This window comes from Nuphar pumila, chromosome 15, assembly GCF_984573655.1.
Source record: "Nuphar pumila chromosome 15, dmNupPumi1.hap1.1, whole genome shotgun sequence".
In the NCBI taxonomy this organism is placed as follows: Eukaryota; Viridiplantae; Streptophyta; class Magnoliopsida; order Nymphaeales; family Nymphaeaceae; genus Nuphar; species Nuphar pumila.
The window spans coordinates 28,614,228-28,638,539 of NC_143263.1; the positions used below are offsets into that span (position 1 = coordinate 28,614,228).

The following is a 24,312-nucleotide window of genomic DNA, read 5'->3' on the forward strand; positions in this document are numbered from 1 at the left end:
ATTCTTTTGAGGGGATGAATATGTGCTTAAGAGCAAGTAAACAAAGTAATCTCATCATGGGGAGTATTTTAATGAGCATATCACAAAATCAATTGATTTTTAAGTCGAACAATCATAGAAAACTTTGCTGATTTTTATAGTTTCATCTTTTCCTTCGAACGAACGAAAGATTCTTCTTAATGATAAGGATAAAGTTGTATGCAGCCAAGCGAGTGGTTTTTGGTATTCCAAACATTACACTTAAATAATGCAACTTGGCATCGGATTAAGAAACCATGAAACCAAGCAGAGGCATGTTGTAACCAAGTTGCTTAGTGATTAATAATCTCAATAAGTAAAACAAACATCCACGAGCGCATGTGCAGGCATGTCTGTGTGTGTGCATTTTCTCAGGCGTCACTGCAGCAACACAAACATCAAAATCTCTTTCCTTGTGAAAAGTACTCCTATGTTCAATGAGGGTACTGTTTCCCACTGGAAGGGGGTTGTGGGACAGACTTGAGTTGTGCAGAAGACGGCGTCTAGGGGCGCGTTTGTGAGCCGTGGAAAGCTGAGGCTTTCTGCAGAAACTTTTGATGTGTTTCTGACTGCAGCAAGGCAAACTCGAGGCTTCCTTTCCTCACTGAAAGGAGCCCCAAAATCAACTATAGACCCCTTTCTTTCAGCAGAAACATTTTTAGCCCCTAGGCAAAAATATCTTTTAGAGTTTAGTGATATGTGTTGGCACAACGAAAGCGTAGGACAACTTACATGAGTCAAAGACACTAAGCTGAGGTGATAGGATGAGAAAAGCACACCCAATAAGGGTGAAAAGATCAGGTGCATTATGATTGCAAAAATATTTGTTGCATTAAGCACCTGATCACCCTCCATCCTGTCAGGTACGGGACTCAAGACCTGATGGAGGGTGATGGGGGTGCTTAATGCACAAACTTTTATGCAATCACATTGCACCCGATCCGAACTCCTCAGTAAGGTACTCACACTTTAAGTAGAGTACATGAGCCAGGATCAGGTGCCATCACATGGCACACTGTGAGTGTACCTCTACACCCGGCGAACCTCCATCTTTGACCTGACAGTCTGTCAGTTGTGGGGCCCAATGCGATGGCACCTGATCCTGCTCATCACACATTCATTCAAATGAAATCAACAAAGCCCCCACGTGGAATCACTCTCTTACATCCACAAGAGAAGTTTTTCTCACACCATTTCATTGCTTTTCTCGTTTCTGTTTGGGAACCAGTGCCGGAGGGATTTGCAACGAGTACGAGAAAATACAAAAATTAGAATTCAAGAAAAATGAATTTTAAAGGCGATTCTCTATTGTTTGGAAGCGTGAATATAGTTGTAAGTAGAGGTGGGCAATGAGTTAGGCAACCTGGCCTAGCACATCATGGGCCTGGCGTGGGCCTATAAATTAGCTTCAAGTTTAACCCAAACCAAGCTGAAACGGACTGGTCTCTCTCTCTCTCTCTTTATATATATATATATATATATATATATATATATATATATATATATATATATATATATATATATATATATATATATATAGGGGTGACAAAATCTGACATGACCCGCCAACCCGCTTCTTATAAGATGGGTTCGGGTTTGGCTTAAATGGGTTTGTATCATAAACGGGTCGACCCGCCTAACCCGTTTATTAAACAGGTCGGGTTCGTGTTAGGGGTATGCCAACCCGGCTGACCCGTTTAATAAACGGGTTAGGCGGGTGGGTCAACCCGGTTACCCGAACCTGACCCACCAACCCATTTACCCGACCCGACCCACCCGCCAACCCGTTTACTCTAACCCGACCTGTTTACCCGAATCCGACCCGCCAACCCGTTTACCTGACCCGACCCGTTTATTAAACGGGTTACCCATTTAATAAATGGGCCGGGTTCGTGTTTGCCACAGCCGACCCGTTTAATAAACGGGTCAGGTTCATGTTGCGGTATGCTGTCCGGCCAACCCGCCGACCCGACCTGATTGCCACCCCTACCCATACGTGCGTGGTGAATTAATTGATGACTCAAATGAGTTTCATCCTTCACGTAGTAACCCACGGGAATGCCACAAGTAACCATTTGGTAGTTTTGCCTAAAAAAAGTATTTGACTTTTCTATCCTCTCTAAATTCAAATGACTTATAATGCCCAAAAAAGTAATCGTGAATTTAAAAAAATACCATTATTTTAAAAAATATTTTAGTTATTTTAATAAAATTGAATCTATCTAAGACGTCTAAGACACAAATAGTTTAATATTATATTAACCCATATATATAGAGAGAGTTTATAGGTCCTAATCAGTTTTTTTTCTTAAAACCTTTTTTTTGGATAATCCAAGAAAAAAACCTCTCCATCAGTGATGGCACATTAGCTGGCCTTTACTTGGTTTTGAAGTCCCCCCTGCCGGACAGCTTAGAGAATATGTCTACTTGGTCTAAAATATAGAGATGTATTCTACATAACTTATTCAGTAAAAACATGCTTTAAATGAGGTATTTTCCATGTTCAGGTGTGTTTCTTAAGCTATAAAAAAGAGAGAAAAATCAGACTCATCACACTAAATTTATATGAAGATGCAGTCTACACCCATAGTTTTTAGTAGGTAGATGTAAGTGGTCTGAGAGCATCATAGCAGTAGTCATACATATTAGTACTGATAGGGTGCTCTAGAAGCACCTACACGCCCTACTAGAAACCATAAAATTTCATAGTTTTATTTTTTTTTTATTCGGTTCAACCTTAAAGATATGATCTACATAAATTTCTTAATAGAAAACCAGTTTTGGCTCATGTGATTGTAATGTGCACATAGGTTTTTTAAGATCTTCATAAATAGATGGTTCACAATGTACCTTTCAAGACTTAAAAGATCCGGTATTTAAGTCCCAAAAACATGATCCAAATCATGATTCCTAATTAAGCTAAATGCATTTATGAGGTATGATGTAGAAGATGTGGTCTACACTCGTGGTTTTTAGTAGGTGGGTGTATGTGCTCCAGAGCACGTATTCTTTATAATCTGATATCCTAAATTTGGCGCAATTCGGGTTCAGACTAATGCAGAATAATAATAATAATAATAATAATAATAACAATAATAATAATAATAATAATAATAATACATGCATGCTAAATGAGTTTTTCAGCTTTTTAATTTCATTGTTTTTTGTGTTTCTGTCCCCCGTAAATGTGTTGGGAATGGTCGATTTACTAGCAATCCACACTTGGATCATGTGTTTTCGATGGAAAAATGATATTTGGAGCATCTAAATTTTACAATGTTTTTGAAACGTTGATTTTTTGAAACTTATAAAAACTCACCCATGTGTCCGAGTTGAAAGCTTCAAGAAATGATCCCTATAAAATCAAGTGCATAGATCACATTTGTCAGAATTTAAAAAAAAAAAAAAACTTATTTAGCATGTTTCATTTAACATATATCATTTAGCACAGATGTATTACCATATTTATTTATTTATTTATATAGAGAGAAAGAGAGTGAGAGGGTGTGTATATGAGAGGGTGGTGTATGTTCCCCCTGGAACACGGGGCCGCGTGTTCGGGGTCCGAATGAGTGCCACGTTGGCAATCATTTGTCAGTTTGGGTGTGTACGAAAGAATATTGTGGATCCCAAGATATTCCTCCGTACATAACTCCCGAATGAGTGCCAACGTGGCACTCATTCGGACCCCCCGAACATGTGGCCCCGTGTTCGCGGGGGGGGGAACATACAACCTGCTCGCTGTGTATATAGTTCATGTCATTGTTACTTGGTAGTTTTGCCTTTAAAAGGCAGTCATCGATGCGTAGTTACCGAAAGATTCTTGCTACGTACATGGGGAAACTCGTTTCCTCGAAAGCTTGCTTCAGAAGGAGCAGGGAACTCTTTGCTTTCCCAAAAGGAGGGGAAGCTTTGGGAAACTCACTTCCAAACCCTTGTGGGAAGCTTGCTTCCTCTTTGCCTTTCAAATCGTTTCTCTTTTGCTTCCTTAAAGTTTTTCTCTATTTTCTTCAATTCTCACTCACTTCTTACATTTTTCATATTAGAAAATTATAATTTTTTATAACAAACTTGCATATTAGTTTTATATTATTTTTATATTTGTATTTACTTCATTTCTTATTTGCTTCCACCAGCCTTTCATATTGCTTTCTATGTGTTTGCTTTTCATTTTTTCATGCACTTGCATAATAGCTTGTTAACCGTATGCTTCAAACATACTTTTTAAGACTCGCTTTCCTGCTTCCACTTCACACATCGCTTCTTGTATCCATTTTGTTTCCTTGTAAGCCTTGCTATGTTACATGGATACGTGTCATACTGGTGGCTTGTCCCTGGTGACATAGGTCAGACACGCTTAGGCATTGTTTTTATTTGTTTTAATAATTTTAATAACATTTATTTCTCTAAAAAATATTAATAACATTTTATGCATTAAGATATCAAAAAAATAGTTTTTTGTTGATTTAAAAGAAAAAAAATCCGTGGCCTCATGTCCTATTCTTGAAAAAAAAATCCCCAATATTTGTGCCGAACTCATGTCGCAGTTCGGGTCTTACTATCTTTTGTCATTGATGCCTTGAGCTAGTTAGGTTTTTGGAGAGACCATGATGAAAGGCAAATGCTAGTGGTGGCAGTCAATTTCCTCTTTTTTTTCGTAATTTTCTTTCATGACTTTATTCTCTGATTTTCTCAAGTATCTTAAATAGCTCCTATCAAAGATAAATAAATAAAGGTATCTTAAATAGTTATCTAATAAAATCAATATATATATATACATGGCATTTACTGGCAATTGGCCCATTATAAATGAAGGCTAACATATTAATCCGCAAATAACAAAGGGACTAATTTCAATTTTCAAACAAATCAATATGGTTTCAACATTTCCCTTTCCTGGCAAACATGATGAATTTATTTCTTCTTCTTGCCATTGGTTGCCCATTTCCAAGCCAACTAGCACCTTTCAAATCATTGGCCGTCTGACATCCCGAGTTCAGAGAACCAATTGAATCACTAGACCCAGTATTGCTTTTCACACACAATAGCCAGTGAGAAATATCCAACAAAAAACTGTCCAACCAATCCTGTTCCTCCCCTGCCTTAGCCTTTCCCATATATAAACCCTTCTCCTCCCTATCAACTTGACTTTCTATGTCGGTGAGTGGGTTTTGTGACTTTTGGGTGAGGATGGTCAGGAAATGCTCACATTGTGGGATCAATGGCCACAATTCTAGGACTTGCAGTAATTACAGAGGAGGTGGTTTGAGGTTGTTTGGGGTTCAATTGGAGATTACTTCTCTAATGAGGAAGAGTCTTAGCATGGAGGTGTTATCACCTTCCTACACTAACTCTGTGGAGGACAACCATAGTAGCGGGAATGCTGATAATGGTTATCTTTCTGATGGACTTGTGCATTCATGTGGCAGAGCCCACGAAAGGAAGAAGGGCGAGTGACCAATGTTTCTTCTTTTTTATTTTACTATTTCACTGTGACCTTCATAATTGTCTTCCTTCTCTTAAAAGTTTACTTTTGTATTGTTGATTTTGAGGTTCCCATTGGGGGTGCCTGTGTAGTGCATGCCAGGTGTTGCAGTTGCAGTTGGCTTCTGTTTCAAAGATGCTCTTTTTGCCTTTTTTTTCTGGTCAGATTGGTGGTTCAATGATTTTGTCAATTTGGTGAGGGAAAAGTTTTCTCAAGTTGGTAACTTCTTGCATTCATGCTGATTTAGGTTGAGTGGATGAGAAATACGAAGACCTCTCTTTTTCCTTTTTTTCTGGTGGTCATTAAAGTGCGAACTTGGTTTCATGTGAAGTTTTGCTCCTTGTTCACTTGAAGCACCAGTACCAACCATCCAATTTCACACTTTTTTCACATAATTTGGAATTATCTTTTGCAAATTTGGATCGAGGGGTTTTTTTCTGGTCACAACTTTTTTCGATCGTTTTTTCGATCTTATATGCACTAATTGTTCGTGAATTTGTTGTGGCCTTTACATAACCTTTTGTGCTTCTCAGGGGTTCCATGGACTGAGGAAGAGCATAGAACATTTCTAGATGGGCTTGAGAAGCTTGGAAAGGGTGATTGGAGAGGAATATCAAGGAATTATGTTACTACCAGGACTCCTACTCAAGTAGCAAGCCATGCACAGAAGTATTTTCTCAGGCAGGCTAGCATTAACAAGAAACGCCGGTCAAGCCTTTTCGACATGGTGATTTTCTTACGTAGACACATTTAATTTTTACTGCCTTATCTGCAATTCCATTGAATTGGCTCATGTATGAATCATACTGTTGCAGGTGGGAAGCAGTAGCAAAGCTCCAAATCAAGACTCCAGCATCAATGAGGCCCCTGTAATGGGCAAGGATCCTATCTTCTCATGCTACTTACCGGATCCTGCTTTGTCTCTCACTAGAGTTTCCCCCCGAATTCAGGATGATCAATACCTGATCAATCTTAACAAACCAGAAAAAACAGCACCCATCTTGGGAAACCACCTGCAAAGCAGTAGCATTCAGTCAATTTCTTGTTCATTACATGAACCACTTGGTTCATCACTTAGTCTCAGTTGTCAATCCTCATCCGCATTGGCACCTATAGAACCAGCTGATTTGGAGCTCACTATTGCTTTCCCTCAACCTACCGATCGAAGCAAAACATCGCCAGGTCCCCTGCTAATTGGAGCTATAAGTGTGATCTGATCCAAGAATCATTAATCTGTACCGCCATTTAACATGCTGGTGGTGTATAATGCAGTTCAATGCATAAACAAGGGCAGTTTATGCTGCTATCCGCTGCTTGAATTTCTGTGAATTTAAATAAATATCATTAGGCCCATATTGTGTTCAACAAACCGCCAACATTTATCTCTTTGTCTGTTTTAAAATCGTGTAAGAAAAGCACTAGAGTGGCAATTACAAACCAAATCTTCATATGCTCATTGTCAGGTTTTTGCTTCTATTGTTCTGAATGCTATAAAGCCTGAATGTCTTTTCTTCAGATTGCGGACATAACAAAGCTTCAATTTTCTGAACATGGTATGTGATCCTGTTTGAGAATTGAAACAAAAAGAAAAAGTGCATCAGCTCATTTTAAGTGCTTGGAAGGACAACAGTGCTGATAGAATGATCATGTGCCGTTTTGTTATAACAATGAACACTTGTCACAAGCATGATGGCCCTGGAAAATTTGCAACTGCCACATCATTAGCATATTTCAAGGTTTCTCATATTGAAAACTGGTTTGGTGATGTCCACACTACAGTGTGAACTGTGAAGAAATGGTTATCGCATGGGCTTTACAGAAAAAGAGGAAAGCAATGTGATGTATGCTCTATTTATCATTTAATTCTTGTCAGGCTCACACTCACACACACGGAAAATTCTTGTTAGTCTAGTACCCTCTAATAAAAAACTTCAGTTCATTTTCTTTATCTTTTTGTGGATCAAGCTCCACAGATATGATCTACATGCTTTTGTTTAAATGTGATTTCTGATTGTGTTGCATATGGAGGTTTTACAAGCACTTCAAAAATCAATTGATCTACGATGAAGTGAAATTTCACAGTTAAACAAAATTATGTTTTTGCATCAAAACTGCTTGATCTAAAAATGCAATTGTTAATAGTCATGCCTGTCGAACACACACTTTTGAACCTTCTCTTTGTTTTTGTGGTGATTATTCACATGATATGGCACTCTCATTTTCTAGAGCAAAGGTTCGTGTTTGAAAGTAAGAAAAATATAAGAAAAGTGATACAAGGTGAGTTCCAAACAAGAAACTTTTTCTTTGAGAGAGTTTCTAAAAAGTACACTTTTTGCTAGGAAACATTCCTCCATAGGGTTGCAAGAATGTTTTTTACCAAGAGAAAATGGTGAGTTACACTCCCTACCACCCATCTCACCACCACCCACCATCACCAAAACCATCTATCTCACCACCATCACCATCATTCATCTCACCATCACCCACATCCCTCCCAGAAAACCACCCACCATTTACTTTATTTTTCTCATGTTACCCAAACAAGTGAAATTATCATAACAAAACTTCTCATAAGCAAAAAATTTTTTAAGAGTTTTTCTTACTTTCAAACGTGCCATAAAGGTAGCGCAAAGAATAGCCAGGGACTTTGGGCTTGGAAATCATTGGGGTTGACTCACACCAAGTTCCATCTTCGTTACATAGAATTTGCATGTCTCGGTAGTGGTCCAATACACTCGGCAAAGAGACCCAACATGGTCTGGAAATCTGATCTTTGAGGTTAAAAGCTTAACTTGGACTTAAGATTAAAGAAACTAGACTTCAAAGAGAGCAGATCAGGTGATCTGTCAAATCACTTTAAGAAAGTGATTTGGCATCTTCACCGTCCATTGCTTCATGGTCCTTGTGTACATTGTGGACGGTGAACATGCTTTTCTAAAAGTGATTTGGCAGATCACTTGATCTGCTCTCTACTTGAATTGGTCACCATCCAAGCCGAGCTCAAGGTGAGGCAAGTGTACAGTATTGGATCACCTCATTTTGGTCATCATGGGATGGCTTGGCTTGCCCAAGTCCAAGCTGAGTTGAAGCCTCATATTCCGTATCATACAGTTAATGCAGCAATGAAAATTCAATAGTGCATTATATTTCCAATGTAAGTGGTTGTGAGGGAGCTGAGATGAAGGTGCCGGATCAAACCCCGCTGGCGCATGAGTGTGTCCTCAGCTTTCAGAGGTGGGCCACGTAAGGCAGGGTGATTGTGGGGCCCCCACCCAGGGTTTTTCTGGCTTCTGTGAGGGCTCCTTGTCATAATATATACATATATATACATTCTAGATCTACCATTCAGCATTGCCTGCACTTTAAGACTGCATGCACTACAAGCTATGCAATAATATGCGTGCTTTTAATCCAACTAAGCATGAACATGTAGTCATGAATACCACCAACATGAAGAAAAAATGAGAACAGAAAAAGAAAAAGGAGCGGGAACGGAGTCAATTTCTGTTTCTTGGACACAGAAGCTCATAAAGAATTGCACGAGAATAAAAACGTTAAGCAGAACGTTCCCAGTTCTGGTATCATATAAAGTTATAAAGTACAAGAATTGTTATGCTACAATTTCAATCGTGTTGCCTGCAACTTTCTACAAAATACAAATTTGAACCAATAAGGACATGGAAGAAGAAAAATAGGTGAAAAAAAATTAGAACCCAAGAAAATAAAAACCTAAAACATTACAAACAGCTATTTTACACAAAAATTGCCAAGGGATGGGCTGCCTCGTCAAACTGATGCAAGGGAATGTAATGGCCTTGTCTTCCCGTCTTGTTAAGATCCCCAGGTGAGGGGTTCTTGTGTTTTCCCTGGATGAGGAGAGACAGGAAGATCAACCACCTCAACAATGTGCACAAAACTCGGTTTACTCCGTGCTCTTGGATACCTGTCCCCGAGTAGTACGATACAGCCGACCAGGTAAATCACCTTTTTTGGAATTTTTCCATTTTTCTTTAGTCATGAAACATGAGTACCTTGGACCATCAGAGTAATACGTTTAGCATTATCTGCCCGAATGCTATCGCCTTTAAACCCCAACTGGAATTGAAAACACATTCAATGCCATAAAAACCCCTAGTAGGAGAGCATGAGGGAAAGCACACATGAACAAAGGGTTGAAGGGGAACATACCTCGTTTGAACTGTTGTCAGGTGAGAACCACCGCAGAAGAACTCCTAAATGTACAACAGCAGGTATCAACTTGAAAAGCAATGGGGTAGTCACCTGGATTCTTCTTTCTATTAGCTATTGAAATAGTACAAATAATGAAAAGAACAGATGGAGAAGACAAGTCAAGTTAATCACCAAACTAAGAGCCGTCGTCCCTAGAAGCAAGAGGTACAATTTGCCCTGTCAAAATGTACACAATAAGGTTTATTCTTTTGGAAACATGATGAAATACTATCATAATAAACTGTCACATATTTGTCTACAAGGAAGGATAACAATCCAAAAGCATTATATATAGCAGGCAAAAGGAAGGTACATGGAGGAAGAAGCTACAGCATCTGGAATCCCATAAGAGAAGAAACCCCAGATAAACCATAATTCAGAACTCCACTTTTATAAGGGAGCGGCTCTAAAACGATAATAGAACAAGCAAAATAATTATGCTCAACAGGCCCCCTTATATCACAGCTTCAATGATTATTCAAGAAACATCACTAAATGCATGTTACCCCTGAGAGGATTGGTTCTTGAGAAGGAACCTACTAAATAGCAACAGATAATGCCCAAGAAACAGTGGCAACAGCCAAAGATGAATACACCAGTGATCAACTGAAGAACTAAAACTGATGCTCTTATTCCAGACTCCTAGATGCTACTAGTGTCAAAGCTTAGTGACAGAGACAGCTCAAGAGGCTGCTCCAATTCAAGTTATCCTCCCGTAACTGTTATCCTGTTAAACCAGCCAACATTTTCTTGCAAGGGTTTCTAAAAATGAGCATGACTTGATTCTGCTCCCTTGCATACTTTCCACAACATGCTAACAACCAGAAACTCATCTGTTCATGTATCTGAACTATCAGCTTCAAAGTGTATTTTACAAGAAGATCCCAAATCTTAAGAGAACCTACCCTTTCTAAAGAAGGGAAGATGGCTCAAGACTTGGTCCATCATCTCATACTTGCAACATCTCATACTTGCAAAGATAGGCCTTACACTTTGATAAGAACCAGACAAACAACAAGGCCCCACCCTCCAAACTTGGTCACATAGAGCCCACCACTGCTAATACTGCATTTAATGATAGAGTAAAGGTGCGTGCTAAACCCCAGCAACAAATAAATTTGCCTCTGCACACTCCCATAAGAATGAAACAAATGGAGGCCTCCCAGTAGGCAGACTTTTTCTTTTCGTTTCTTTTTTTTTATGCCCCCAGGCAAAGAAACCTGCTCACGTTGACTTTTTTTTCAATATCAGCTCAGGTTGACTATTAGCTACTGATGGATCCATCAAGAACTATCACTATAAGATAATTATAATGGTAAACCCCTTCGACTGGATAGATTGATTTAGTATGTATGAGAAGGACCACTGATAATCCTAGAAAACTTCATGATTACATTGAACATCCTTGTTGCCTTGATTAATAGAGTCAAGATGGCACTGATTACATCATGGTCATGTAAGTCTAAGATCACGGTTCACAAACTCACTGGATCTTCCCATGAGTTGGCTAATTCAACTCAGTGAGTTGAGAGCTAAGTACAATTCAGTTTTTTTCCAGTACTTGTCTGAGTTTTCAACTTTTCATTATGACTCATTTTACTATCCCTGAGTCATGAGTTATCCTATGGCATTGTAAAAATAATATGTAAAATTCATTTTCGAACCAAGTCATTTGTTGACTCGATGATTTTTCCATATTTTTTAAGTGAACTTTTTGTTCATATATTTAAGTGAACTTTTTGTTCTTACACTTTTTTCTTTTAGCTTGATATTATAAAACCAAATAACCATAACTATTTCAGTTGTTTACTTCAAGTCACTAAGCCAAGTTTGGCTGATTTGAGATTAGAAGAGGGCTTTATGTCCATCAAGACAAACCTCAATAAGATGAACATTGGAGGCACGACTAAGAAGAACAAAAGCAAATTCCCCAATTTGTGCCAAAGACATGCCAACCTGCACAATCAAACTAAAGATTTCAGCTCTCCAAAAGAAAAAAAAGGCAAGAAGAAGTTTACAGAATCGGAGGAAAAGGAATTCTTACCAGAAAAGCAATCCTGTTGCTGTAGCCAAATCCTTTTACTACTGACCCGATAACAATTGTTTTTATAATTATTACCAAAATCACAGACGCTAGTAAAATATCCACATGATTCCACAGGAATTGGACATGGATCAGCATTCCAATGCTGGCAAGAAATAATGCAGCAAAAAAGTTGCGAATGGGTTCAACCTGTTGGCAGAATCAAATGCCATGAATGAGCACATTGAAGGATATGATGGAACTACTAACAATATAAAATCAGTAACTTACTCTTTAAATAATAAATAATAATGATATGAAATTCACATAAGCTCATATAGAGGGGCAGACTATGAAATTTTGAAACTGCTCATGTAACAAAATAAAATAGGTAGCCGAAAGAAAATCCCCAGTACACCAATGTGTCTTGTCTAAGCTGTAGTCAAACAAGAAAAGAAAAACCATTGAACTTTACATCAAAGAGAAATCAGATACATGATTGAATACAAGCAGAGACACACAGTGTGCACATTATATGATGTGTGCAACTCTAATGCACCAGGTTCTTTGGGAACATAGAGACCCATGAACTGCAATCCATAATCCAATATATGTTGCAAGCTAAAAAACTACAGCCAACCAATAAAAGTTCTAAAATTACCAAATATAAGCGAAAATTTCTCATATAGTCAACATCTGCATTTTGAGGTACTTAATGATGCAGAATCACTTACTATATCAAGCATGATTAGGGCTGTCAACGGTCCAGTCTGTATCGGGTACCTGACCTGACCCGAGAATTCCCGGATACGGGCATGGAAAATGCCGACCCAAATAATATTCAGCTCGACCTGAACCTGACCCAAGCAATATGCAGGCCGGGTTTGGGTCATGATTTTTTACGGGTACCCCCCTGACCCAAGTATTATATATATATAGTGATTGGAAGTTGCTCACATGTTAGGTGCGAAATGAACGTGCAAAATGGGTTTTTCAGCCTTTTTTCATTTATTTTTAAATTCTGACTGTACAGATGTGATCTATGTACTTGATTTTATAGGGATCAGCTCTTGAAGCATTCTATTAAGACACATGGGTGGGTTTTTATAAGGTTCAAAAAATCAACGGTCCAAAATCTTTGTAAATTTTTTAGGCTCCAAATATCATTTTTTTCATCGAAAACACATGATCCAGGTCTGGATTCCTCGTAAATCGACCATGACCGACACATTTATGGGGTCGGAACTGCAAAAAAAAACACCTGAAGGGCAGAAAACCCCATTTAGCACGTATCATTTCGCACCTAACGTGTGAGCAGCTACCAATATATATATATATATATATATATATATATATATATAGAGAGAGAGAGAGAGACTAGAATATGAGAACTAATGTGTGAACTGCAAATTTCATGAACTTTTTATTCTTTTCTCTTGAATCTAACTGTACGGATGTGATCTACATGCTTGGTTTTATAAGAACACGCTCTTGAATCATCCAATTTTGATGCATAAATGAGATTTTTTTAAGGTTTTAAAATCAATGACTAATATTCTTCATAAATATTCAAGCATTCAAAAATCATATTTTTTCACCAAAAATACGCTATCCAATGGTTGATTCCTAGCAAATTCATCAAGCCAAGCACATCCACATGGTTGGATTTGCAAAAAAAGTGTTGAAAATGCCCATATTTTCAGTTCTCATATTCTAGTGACTCTCTCTCTCTCTCTCTCTCTCTCTCTCTCTCTCTCTCTCTCTATATATATATATATATATATATATATATATATAATTCTAAAATTATGGAGGTCCGGGTTTGGGATTCTATTCTCATAACCCGACAAAACCGGAAGAAATAGCAGACATAAAAAAGTTCCATGAGGATCCATAATTTCTATGCATATTTTTTCCAATAATGAGAAATTAGAGCTGGTGAAACATAGAATCAAGTGAAGATCACTTAACAAAGGGCAATCCAAAGCAAAGTTATTATGGTAATAAAGACTGCATATAAAAAGTTAAATAACAACGACTATTTCAACCCAGAAATATAAAGTAAACCCATACTTGTTCAAGTGTATGTTGTGCAAGATCAGTGGTCGATATCATCACTCCAGCAGCAAATGACCCCAATTCGAGGCTCAAGCCCAATTTGTCACTACACTGAGTGCACAAACAACAGTACGGTTTAAGTACATTCTTTTGATGCAAATGAAACTCAAGGACAAAAAATATTAAAGCTGTATTCTAGTCCAAACCCACATGACTTAATACAAACACAATAAAACCTAAAATGTTTAACTTTTGCAGAAAATATCAGGATAACAGAAAGAAAACAAGAGAGTCTTCCAGTAATGAGTGCACAGAAAAAAGTCAAAATAAAAGCCAACTCCAAATGTGTAATTTTAAAAATAAGAAAATGATTTCAGAAAAAATAATTTTATTCAGCATATTGCGCACTTGTAACATCTTTTTTACAGATGCACCTCTTGGCCCATTAATAATAGTACAAAAAGCAATTACTAAGAAACACCTTTTGAGAGAAAAAGTAAAAATTATTTCATTTTCACAATTTCATTCTTCCTATCTCATTTTTTAAGACACCTATTCTTTCCCAATTTTTCCTAACTAAATATTATCATCAAAAGCATAAAAAAAACTTCAAGGTGCTTTTCCTGCAGTGCTAATTTCCGATTGAAAATATCCATCTCAGTTGAAAGAATATAGGAGGCAATGTTCACGCTCCTCTCAGAAGCACCTAGGAGGCTTTTTCATTTCATTTTTTACAGTAATTGGTTAGCCCCTATGTTACCTTGACACTTATGGAGGGACAACGTGTCAGTTTTCGACACTTGGACACCGATACCAACACTCCTAGACACTTTATTTTTCAACATAAAAGTGTCCAAGAAAAAAATGGGCACTTGGTGTCGTGTGTCCAACAGTTTTTGAGCATTTTAGACACAAAGTGTCCTATACACTGTATCAACCTTGTTTAAACCCTATTTTCCCTCCATATATTTTATTGAGCCTTAACTCTACGAAAATGAGTCAACATGCCTCTTTACTCTACAGAAAGGTCTCTCTCTCTCTCTCTCTCTCTCTCTCTCTCTCTCTCTCTCTCTCTCTCTCTCTCTCTCTCTCTCTCTCTCTCTCTCTCTTACCACAATCGAGCCCCGCTCAGTCCCATTTAAGAACTAATTCTCTTTTTCCACAAATTTGATGAATTGTGTGGTGCCACATATAGCAAAAGGGAGAACCGAGGATATCTCCTTTTTCTTTTGAAATAGTTCTTTTATTCTTTACTTATTTACTCCTCTCTTTCTCTCTTTTATATACATAGCCGTGTCCATGTATCTAGTTTTCCAAAACACGCCATGTCCGACACTTCGTACCCAAGTCTGCAAGTAACATAGGCTGGCCCTCATTATCTGGAATAGTTACAGTATGCAAATGTTTGCTTTGAGCAACTGAAGATACTATAGTGAGTGTTGGCTGCATATAATTTTATATCAGATTTGAAAAGTTTGCCGATCTAATTCCCAACAAGATCCAATGACAGCTCATCTGTTTAAAGATAATCAGTGGATCAATTCAACAAGTTTATGTTGTAGCTCAACATTTATCATCAATGTGATCTTGGTTAATGCAAATTGTAGTCACAACAGGACTTACAGTTTTTTAGATTTGGCAACGATTTATAGTTCTTGAGGTGTATCGGATGCTTCCAACAGATTTTCCTTTCTTTCTGGATGTCTCAATAGTTAAGTTCACTATTCTCTATCCCACATTATGCTAAAGGAAAAGGTGCTTTGTGATCATCAGCATTGCTGATGCAGAAAAAGTTTAGAACATGCACAGCGTACATGCTATAAAACTGGGGTTTACCAGCTTTCACTACCAAGCAATCATCATATGGTATAAAAAGAAATAGAACTAAATGAGAATCAGACATGGCTAAAGTGTATAAATGAAAGAACTTCCGAAAACTCTTAAATGTTAAGGGACAAACCCAAGCAACAAGCAAGCAAAAAGCGACTGAAGCCAGTTGATAGAGTTCATTGGTCTGCAACATAAATCAGTACTAATCAAAATCATAAATCAGTAGATTTATGAAATTTGAAATGCAATAAAAGCACATTTTATATTGACAAATCATTTCACAAAAGAGACTGAAGAAAAATATTCATCAAACAGGCACACCAATTACCTCCGAGGACAGGCTTATCATCAGCTTAAGAAACCAAGGCACACAAGTACGGGATAACATGGCCAAAATAGACAAGAATGCACACAACAGAATTACCCTACAAAGATCAACAAAAGATCAATTAATAAACAGATGACATAATTCATATTAACAAATAGCATAGCAAACTTTCCAATGATGAAGCTACACAGGATATGAAACAAGAAAGTTCCACCACAAAAAGTATAGAAGAAGCTGAAATATGTTTCACATTTGTTCCTGTTACTCATTAAGCAATGGTCAAGCACCATGAAACACATTTCAAATAAATAAATATATATATATAAGATATTAAGCACTAGAAGAACAATTAATTCCACTGCTTCTAGTGCTTAGAACATGAGCAAAATGTCAGCACAACACTGCATTGTGAATAACAATTTACAGTAGACAAAACAGAAAGATCAAAGCTGAAAAGACAGCATCAATTGTAAATAATTCATCCACACCCTATTGACAGTATGTTGTGTGAGTGTGAAAATATTGTGTACACAGTTAATACCTAAACCTCTATTAGAAACCACCCATGCAGCGTCTTCTTTTGCATGGATCAAGCACTACAGATATGATGATCTTTTCCATTTGGCAATCTACCCTTGATAATCTTGTTGTATATGGAAATCAAAACCCTAGCTTTTCAGTAATGGATGGCTCAGATCTGATGATCTCTTCTATTTCGGCATTCACCTAGCATTGCAGAGACTTCTATTGGGGAATTTGTCTAGTGTTGCAGAGAAAGAAAGAGATCGTCTAGGATTTTAGAGAGAGAGAGACTCATTTTTGCATTGGTCGCTGTAGTAGAGACAAAGAGTTGAGGGAGGAGAGGAGGGCATATAGATGGTTGAACTTGTCAAAGGGTATAAAAGTAATTTCATATGCCAGATGATGCTTTCTGTTGCTTACCATTAGCCAAACGGTCATTCGAAATTAACCTCTTAAACCATGCTGTTAGATGTAATTTTTGAAACATTGAGTGTGAATTTGCAAATGTGCCAAAAGTTGGGCATATTTTTGTAAATTGTTATATATATATATATATATATATATATATATATGGATTTATATTTGCTACAATTGATTGAACCTACAATCGAGTTTGAATCTCACGATCTGAGTTGTTTTGACACAATCTAACCTCATAGATGTGTTCAGCATGCTTGATTTAGTAGGAATCAACACTTGGATCATGTTTTTTTCGACGAAAAAACATGTTTTTATGAGTTGAGAAAAATCAATGCTTTATAGCCGTTGATTTTTGGATCACCGGAAAAACCTATATACAGGTCAGTTTCTGACGATCCAAAAGTCAGTTTCCACTAAATAAAACATGTAGCTCACATCTATGGTGTTAGACTTGAGGAAAAAAACAATGGGGGTTTTGTCCATTTGCTAGGTCGATTGTACCTACAACCGACTGTAGAAAATGTTAACCCTATATATAGGGTTAACATATATAGAAATGATAAAAAGAATAGAGGTGAACTTGTTTAAGTTTTTAGGAATCCCATTACAACCAATCCACAAACACTCAATAGAGTTTGAAAGAGAAAATGTTTTCATCATTACAACCTAGGGTGTCCCATATATCAAGACAGAAGCAACGAGTAAACGAGGAGCAAAAGCAAGAAGAAACTTCATTCTATTTGAAAAGAGAAGAATACAGACATGCAAAGGGACATGCCCTCTACCCCCAGTACATGACAAAAACTGTTGACTCTACACTACCTGGGAAAGTGCAAAAATACCCCAAAAATACCCCTGAAAAGAATGCTATATATACAAAAAAAATGGCAACACACAAGGATGGTAATATACATATGATACATAAGTCTCAACACTCTCCCTCCAACTTGAGATGATGCAAGTGGAATCATCCCAAGTTTGGAAATGAATAAAGAAGCAAGACTCTTGGTGAACACATCTCCAATTTGATCCTTAGATCCCAAATGACCAAGTGAGAAAACTAGGGTTACCCGAAGCGCCATAATATACGGGAAAACATGTTTTCCCAAAGCACGAAACGTGGCGCTTTCGAAACATGCGGAGAAGCGCAAAAAAATTTGGAAAGCACGCTTCCCCTTATTTTTTTATTTTTTTTGTATTTTTTAAAAATTTTCTTACTTTTTTCACTTCTCCCTCCCTTCCCCCTTGCTTCCTATGTCACTTCCGGTTCGCTTCCTAAGTCGCTTTCAAGACGATTCCTGGTTCGCTTCTAAGTTGCCCCACGCTTCCTGCATCGCTTCCTGCTCCTGCTTCCCCGACTGGCAACTCTGGAGATAACTCCATCTTCATAGGCCCTCCTTGTAAAGTGACAATCTATGTCAATATGCTTAATTCTTTCATGAAACTCCGGATCCTTTGTAATATGAATGGTGCTCATATTGTCACAATATAAGTGTTGAATATCGTATTACATGTGTTTCATTGTATATAACGATGCCCTTTTATATATTCATAAATATCATTGTTTATAAGGGCATTCCTGTACTTTTTCAATTGTTGTAGAAGTCAATCAATTTTGTCTTATAGGAGAAAGGGGGGTTGACCCCTTTATCTTGTGTAGTCTCTCATTATTCAATAGAAGGAAATTTCTTTGAGTTTTTGCTCCCTATTGTCTCTTCTCTTCTATCTTTGAAATGGTATCAAAGCCATACATGATTGTGAGAGAAGGGTTTTGCTGATCATCTGAATGGGAGAGAAGTGAAGAAAGAAACTGTATTTTCAGTCAGCTGGGTGCTTAACTCATTTTTTGTGCCCTAAAAAGAGGATGTCCGTACAAATGTCGCAAAAACCCTTGAGTGAGGTAGGCATTTGCTAAGATTTTGATTTCAGAAGGTTAAATAATCAAGAATCATGGTCATTGGATTTTAAATGATTTTCCTATCTTTACTGGATTTTGGCATGAACAGTGACCAGTTTGGTGAAATCCGTTGATTCTGAACTGTTTAAGGGCCATTAATGGCTCATATGCACACTATTCAGGTCATTTTTGGTTGACTCATCAATTGAAACCCATCTGGACTCATATTTTGCGGTTTTGAAGGAGTTTTATTAAATTTTTTGAGGTGATATTAGGGGCGGTAATTGGTCTTTAACTGTGCATGTCTGATATGCATATCAATTGGGTGGATTCTGTTTGTATTTGAGTAAGGGGCTATTGATTGGTTTTGGGTGTGAAATCTTTCAATTTCATTTTCTTGAATTTTGTGGGTCATATTTCTGGCGCTAACTATGCATTAGCTATATCAGCTGAAGAAAATTCTGTTAATCTCTTGGTATCACTGTGTATTGTGATATTTGTCATCTGGCACTAGTTTGTTACTGGAATTGGTGCATTTTCTTGAGTCTTGGAGTCTTGGTTGAATTATTTTTGTGACTCAGTGTGTTAGGATTCTATTGGCTGTTGTCTTGGGTGTGATATTTGCTATCTTGAGATTATTCCTTTGAGGCAGGTTTATATAGACAACATACTTGTGCTCTTGGTTGCTGCACATTAGCTATTGTGCAGTTTATATTGTAGTTTGGGGGTTGGTGTAAGATGGTGAAGGAAAATATTCTAATCATTCTTGTGAAGTTAGATGGAACACATTATGCCTATTGGGCAAAATTTGGATATGCTGAGTATTTGGATTGTACCAAATCAAAGCCAAAGAAGGGAGATGTGAATTATGATATTGATATTGTAGAATGGGAGGACAATGCAAAAGTAAAATTATGGCTATTGGGCTCCGTTGAGCAAAATATTGCAATCAATGTGATGAAGTGCAAGACAGCTAAGGATGCCTGGGGGTACCTGAAGCAAGTCTATGGGCATTCAAATTGGGTTCAGTCATCCCATCTTGGTAAGGATTTTAGAACCTTGGAGTAGATGGAAGGTCTAATACACTCGGAGGGGGTAATTCTGGGGGACTGAGAGGTGACATGAGTTTCGTTCGCTGCTTCTATTGTAAAAAACTTGGTCATATGAAGAAAACTTGTCCTATGTTAAAGAAAAAGAAGTATGAGGCTCTTATTGTTCCTTATGCTTGGGAGGCTGCCAAGTTTGAGAATGTTTTATCAAATGGGATTTCTTCCTGAGATGAACTATTGAGTTGTTGTATGTTATATCGAAGTACCAGCTTGCAGATTTCTTCACTAAAGCTATTCTTGCACCTCAGTTTATTTTTCTCCTTGATAAACTTTCGGTAACTTCACTGTAAGTTTGAGGGGAGCTGTTAAAGTATATATATATATATATATATATATATATATATATATATATATATATATATATATATATATATATATATTGTTATGAACAGTATTGTAATAGGTAATGCCCACCAGGGGCATTTTAATCTTTTCCTTTTATTGTAATAGGTGTTCACTAGGTAAAACAATTTCGTATTTTTTTATTTTCTTTATTTCTTTTTTGTCTTTTTGTAATAGTGAAGGGGATCCATGGTCTTTTGGACCATAGAGTAGTTGGGAGCCCCCAACGACTATTGAGAGCTCCCTTCTCTTGTGTAGCCTATTTAAAGGGACTTCTAGTCCCTATTCTTTCATGCTTTTCTTAAGCATTGCTTCTCAGTAAAATTAATATTTTTTATGCTCTTGTGTTTCTCTTTTGACTCTTTGAAGTCTTTGTATGCACTTTGTGCTTGTGTAGTGCCTTTGTATTGTCCATTGGTGAATTTGTAATTGTGCTTGTGCAGTTTGTAATTGTATTTCCGCATACTTCATTACAACAGTAAGAGAGTTGCTTCTCCAATTGAGGCAAACACTAAGTTGAGAGTTGATGATGGGGAGAAAGAGGATCCAGTGATATACAAGGAGTTAGTGGGTAGCTTGATATATTTAACTATTTTCATACCCGATAACACATATGCAGTTCATGTTGTCAGTCAGTTTATGATTTCTCCTACTTTAATTCACCTTGTTGTGTTTAGAATAATTCAGTAGGTGAGATACCATGCACTATGGGATGTTTTTTTTTCATCTTCTACAAACATTGAAGCTTTTTGTGATTCAGACTTTGAAAGATAAACTAGAAACCTTCTACTACTGGATTTTATGTTTTTCTTAAAAGCTTTTTGATCTCTTGAAAAAGCAAAAAGCAGCAACAACTGAGGCAGAATATAGGGCTATGGCTCAAGTTACAACTGAAATCATTTGGATAAGGTGTTTTTTGTAAGAGCTTGGTGTTTTAGTTTCCGAGAGTACTACATTGTATTGTGACAATATGAGTGTCATTCACATTACAAAAAATCCAGAGTTTGATGAGAGAATGAAGCATATTGAGATAGACTGTCACTTAAACAGGAGGGCATATGAGGATGGTGTTATATCCCTAAAGCATGTGGGCTCAAAAGATAAAATTGAAGATATTTTTACCAAGAGTCTTGCTCCATTACACTTTCAGTTATTCCTTTCCAAACATGGGACGGTTTTTCTTGCATCATCTCTTGTTTGAGGAGTGTTAAATAGTGTAATACATGCGATTCATTGTACATAGTTTTTCTCTTTTATATATTTGTAAATATCATTGTTTATAAGGGCATTCATGTACTTTTTTCAGTTGTAAAAGTCAATCAATTTTGTCTTGTAGTAAAAAGGGTGGTCGAACATGTTTTGATAAAGATCCAAGCATCACATGCTCACTTGAATTTTACAATAGTGGCGGCTATCTTTAGTTTCATGCTATCTAGGAACCAAGATGGGATTTGAGCATTCTTGGTATCTCAATTATTCACCTTGATGTGGTATTCTTTGAGGGCCTTCTCTCTTTCTTCGTCATTAGAGCTCTAATTTGGTCTCCATCAATTTTTGTGAATATGAGTTGTGGCTCACAAGTAGTGCCATTCACATACCCCAAAGCTTTTTAGTTTTTACCCTTGAGATGATTTTCCATAGCGGCGACCCATTTAAGATAATTTGAATCATTAAGCTTGAAGGTGATTACCGTCACGGGTTCTCTTTCGGTCATCTTTGGAGAGTAGAGCAAAAAGTTGAAGAAGTCCATTTCTTTACCACAACCACAAACTTTGGAGAAGCACATGAAAATCCCAAGAGCTTATAGCTTTGATACCATGTAATGAAACAAAAGAGTGCCTCTAAGGGCTACAAGTGCAATGAGAACAAAAAAGAATACAATGGAAGGCCACTAAGGGCATACAAGAACAAAAACAATGTGCACAAGCACTGGTCCACCAAGGGACAATACACAAGCTACTAAGTGACAAATACACAAGTTCAAAAGAACACACTAAAGCCACTAATGGGCTAGCACAAGAGAGCACAATAACTAAAATAATGGAGCTTATTTATCATAAAATGATTAAGAAACACATTAGAAAAATAGGGACAAGAGGTCCCTTTATATACACTACAAGAGGGCCAAGGGAGCTCCAAAAGAGTCATTGGGGGATCCCTAACAGCTATAAATATAGCCGTTGGGAGCTCCCAACGATTTTATGGTCATTTGACCATAATGCCCCTAATATAAATAAAAAAGATAAAGAAAGAATAAAAAAGACATATCTACCCCTAATGGCCAATACCTATTACAATACTATAAAAAGACCAAAAATGCCCCTAGAAAGCATAACCTATTACAAGACAATAAATATGATACACATATATATATGATATATCTTAATAGAAGAATCCTCAACTACACAAGTTGCAATGTGACAGCTACAGTAAAATCCCAAGGAGTATATCAAGAGAGTCACTCCCAGATCACTACATATATGTGTTAAAGTTGTATATACATAGCTATATATATAATGTGTTTGCATATATATATATATATATATATATATATATATATATATATATATATATATATATAGTTATGTGTATATATAGTTAGTTATATAATGTTTTTTTGTATTTGTAATAGGTAATACCCATTAGGGGTATTTTATTATTTTCCTTTTTTATGTAATAGGTTGTGCCCATTAGGAGCAGTTTTGTCTTCTTTATTTTTCTTTTTATTTTTTATGTTTATGAGGTTATAGTCATTGGGACTAGCCCAACGGTTAGTTGGCTAGCCTCTCAAGTCCATTGTAACATCTATAAATATGGGAGTCTTTCCCATATTTTTTCAATGATTTTCTTAAGCATTTTCAGCAATAATAGTTATTTATTTTATGTGTGTGCTTGCCCATAAGAGGCATGTGTTATTGTTTGTATTGGCCCACAAGAGGCGTTGTATTTGTGTGCACGTTCTTGTAATCTTGTAAGCCCATAAGTGGCATCTATTTGTTCACTTCTTATTTCATTATGGTATGCAAGAAATGTTAAGTTGTACATGTATGCATATATGTATATATATATTTTTATTTATAATGATGTAATAGGTAAATACCTGTTAGGGGTATTTTGGTCATTTCAGTCTTTGTAATAGGCTGTGCACATTAGGGGCACATTAGTACTTTTATTTTACTCTTTTCTTTTTGTCCTTTTCTATTTTTATAGGGACTATTTGGTCAAATACCAAATAGAGATGTTGGGTTATTTTTTGACTAGTCAACTTAGAGTTGACTAGTCAATAGAGGTGTTGGAACAGTCCAACGACTATATTTATAGCTGTTGAAATAGTCCAACAGCTCTATTGAAGCCTCCCTCACTCTTATATGTGTATAAATAGGGGCTTTTTTCCCCTTCATTTCTTAATGCTTCTCTTAAGCATTCATGCTCAATAAGATAAATATTTTTTATGTTTTGTGTTCTTCTCTTTAGTTCTTTAATGTCTTGAATGCACTTAGTGCTTGTGTTGTGCCTTTGTGCTTTTGTATTGTCCCTTAGTTGGACTTATGTATGTGTATGCACACTTTGTGTTTATGATCCTGTAAGCCCTTAGAGGCCCTCATTTTGTATTTTCGCATATTTTATTACATGGTATCAGAGTCAAGAAATCTTTTTTGGTATTTTGCCGCTTTTGGATATTGGGATTTTTTTATTCAAGCTCGTGCTTCATGAAGGATTCGTGATTGTTGTATAACTTGAATTCAAGGAAAATCTCGACCCGGTATATATCTTATATCTTTAAGTGTTACTTGTGTTATCTATCTCATGCATTATGCATGAGAAATCACTCATTTTTCTTATATTTGAAAAATTATTTGTTATTTTTATAAAAAACTAAAATCTTTAAATGTTTTAAAAAAATTTATCATTGGATTTATTTTTATTAAATATTTTATAAGGTTTATAATGTTTGTTTGATCTTGTGAAATTATATGTGTATGCTTTTATGAGATCTAGTTTAAATCTTCATTTTTCAAAACTTGCTTTATTTGATATGTACATATATGA

The 24,312-nt window shown here is 36.7% G+C and overlaps 2 protein-coding genes across 2 annotated transcripts in view; one reads left to right on the plus strand and one right to left on the minus strand.

The window, feature by feature from the left end:
• Positions 1-5,188: 5,188 nt before the first annotated feature.
• LOC149814952 (transcription factor KUA1-like) lies at positions 5,189-6,856 on the plus strand. Its single transcript, XM_089988389.1, has 3 exons — positions 5,189-5,467; positions 6,037-6,230; positions 6,319-6,856. The coding sequence occupies exons 1-3, from the start codon at positions 5,209-5,211 to the stop codon at positions 6,718-6,720; spliced, it is 855 nt and encodes a 284-aa protein (XP_089844515.1). The 5' UTR covers positions 5,189-5,208; the 3' UTR covers positions 6,721-6,856.
• A 2,205-nt stretch (positions 6,857-9,061) lies between these two features.
• The window catches only part of LOC149814953 (K(+) efflux antiporter 4-like), a 45,472-nt gene continuing 30,221 nt past the window's right edge, over positions 9,062-24,312 (minus strand). Inside the window, exons 13-21 of the mRNA XM_089988388.1 lie at positions 15,973-16,069; positions 15,775-15,828; positions 13,830-13,925; positions 11,778-11,966; positions 11,612-11,689; positions 9,866-9,910; positions 9,692-9,784; positions 9,535-9,598; positions 9,062-9,446 (exon numbers count right to left, since the gene is read on the minus strand). Of these exons, the coding sequence (XP_089844514.1) occupies positions 9,256-9,446; positions 9,535-9,598; positions 9,692-9,784; positions 9,866-9,910; positions 11,612-11,689; positions 11,778-11,966; positions 13,830-13,925; positions 15,775-15,828; positions 15,973-16,069 (907 nt within the window). The 3' untranslated portion in view covers positions 9,062-9,255. The remainder of the gene's footprint in view (positions 9,447-9,534; positions 9,599-9,691; positions 9,785-9,865; positions 9,911-11,611; positions 11,690-11,777; positions 11,967-13,829; positions 13,926-15,774; positions 15,829-15,972; positions 16,070-24,312) is intronic.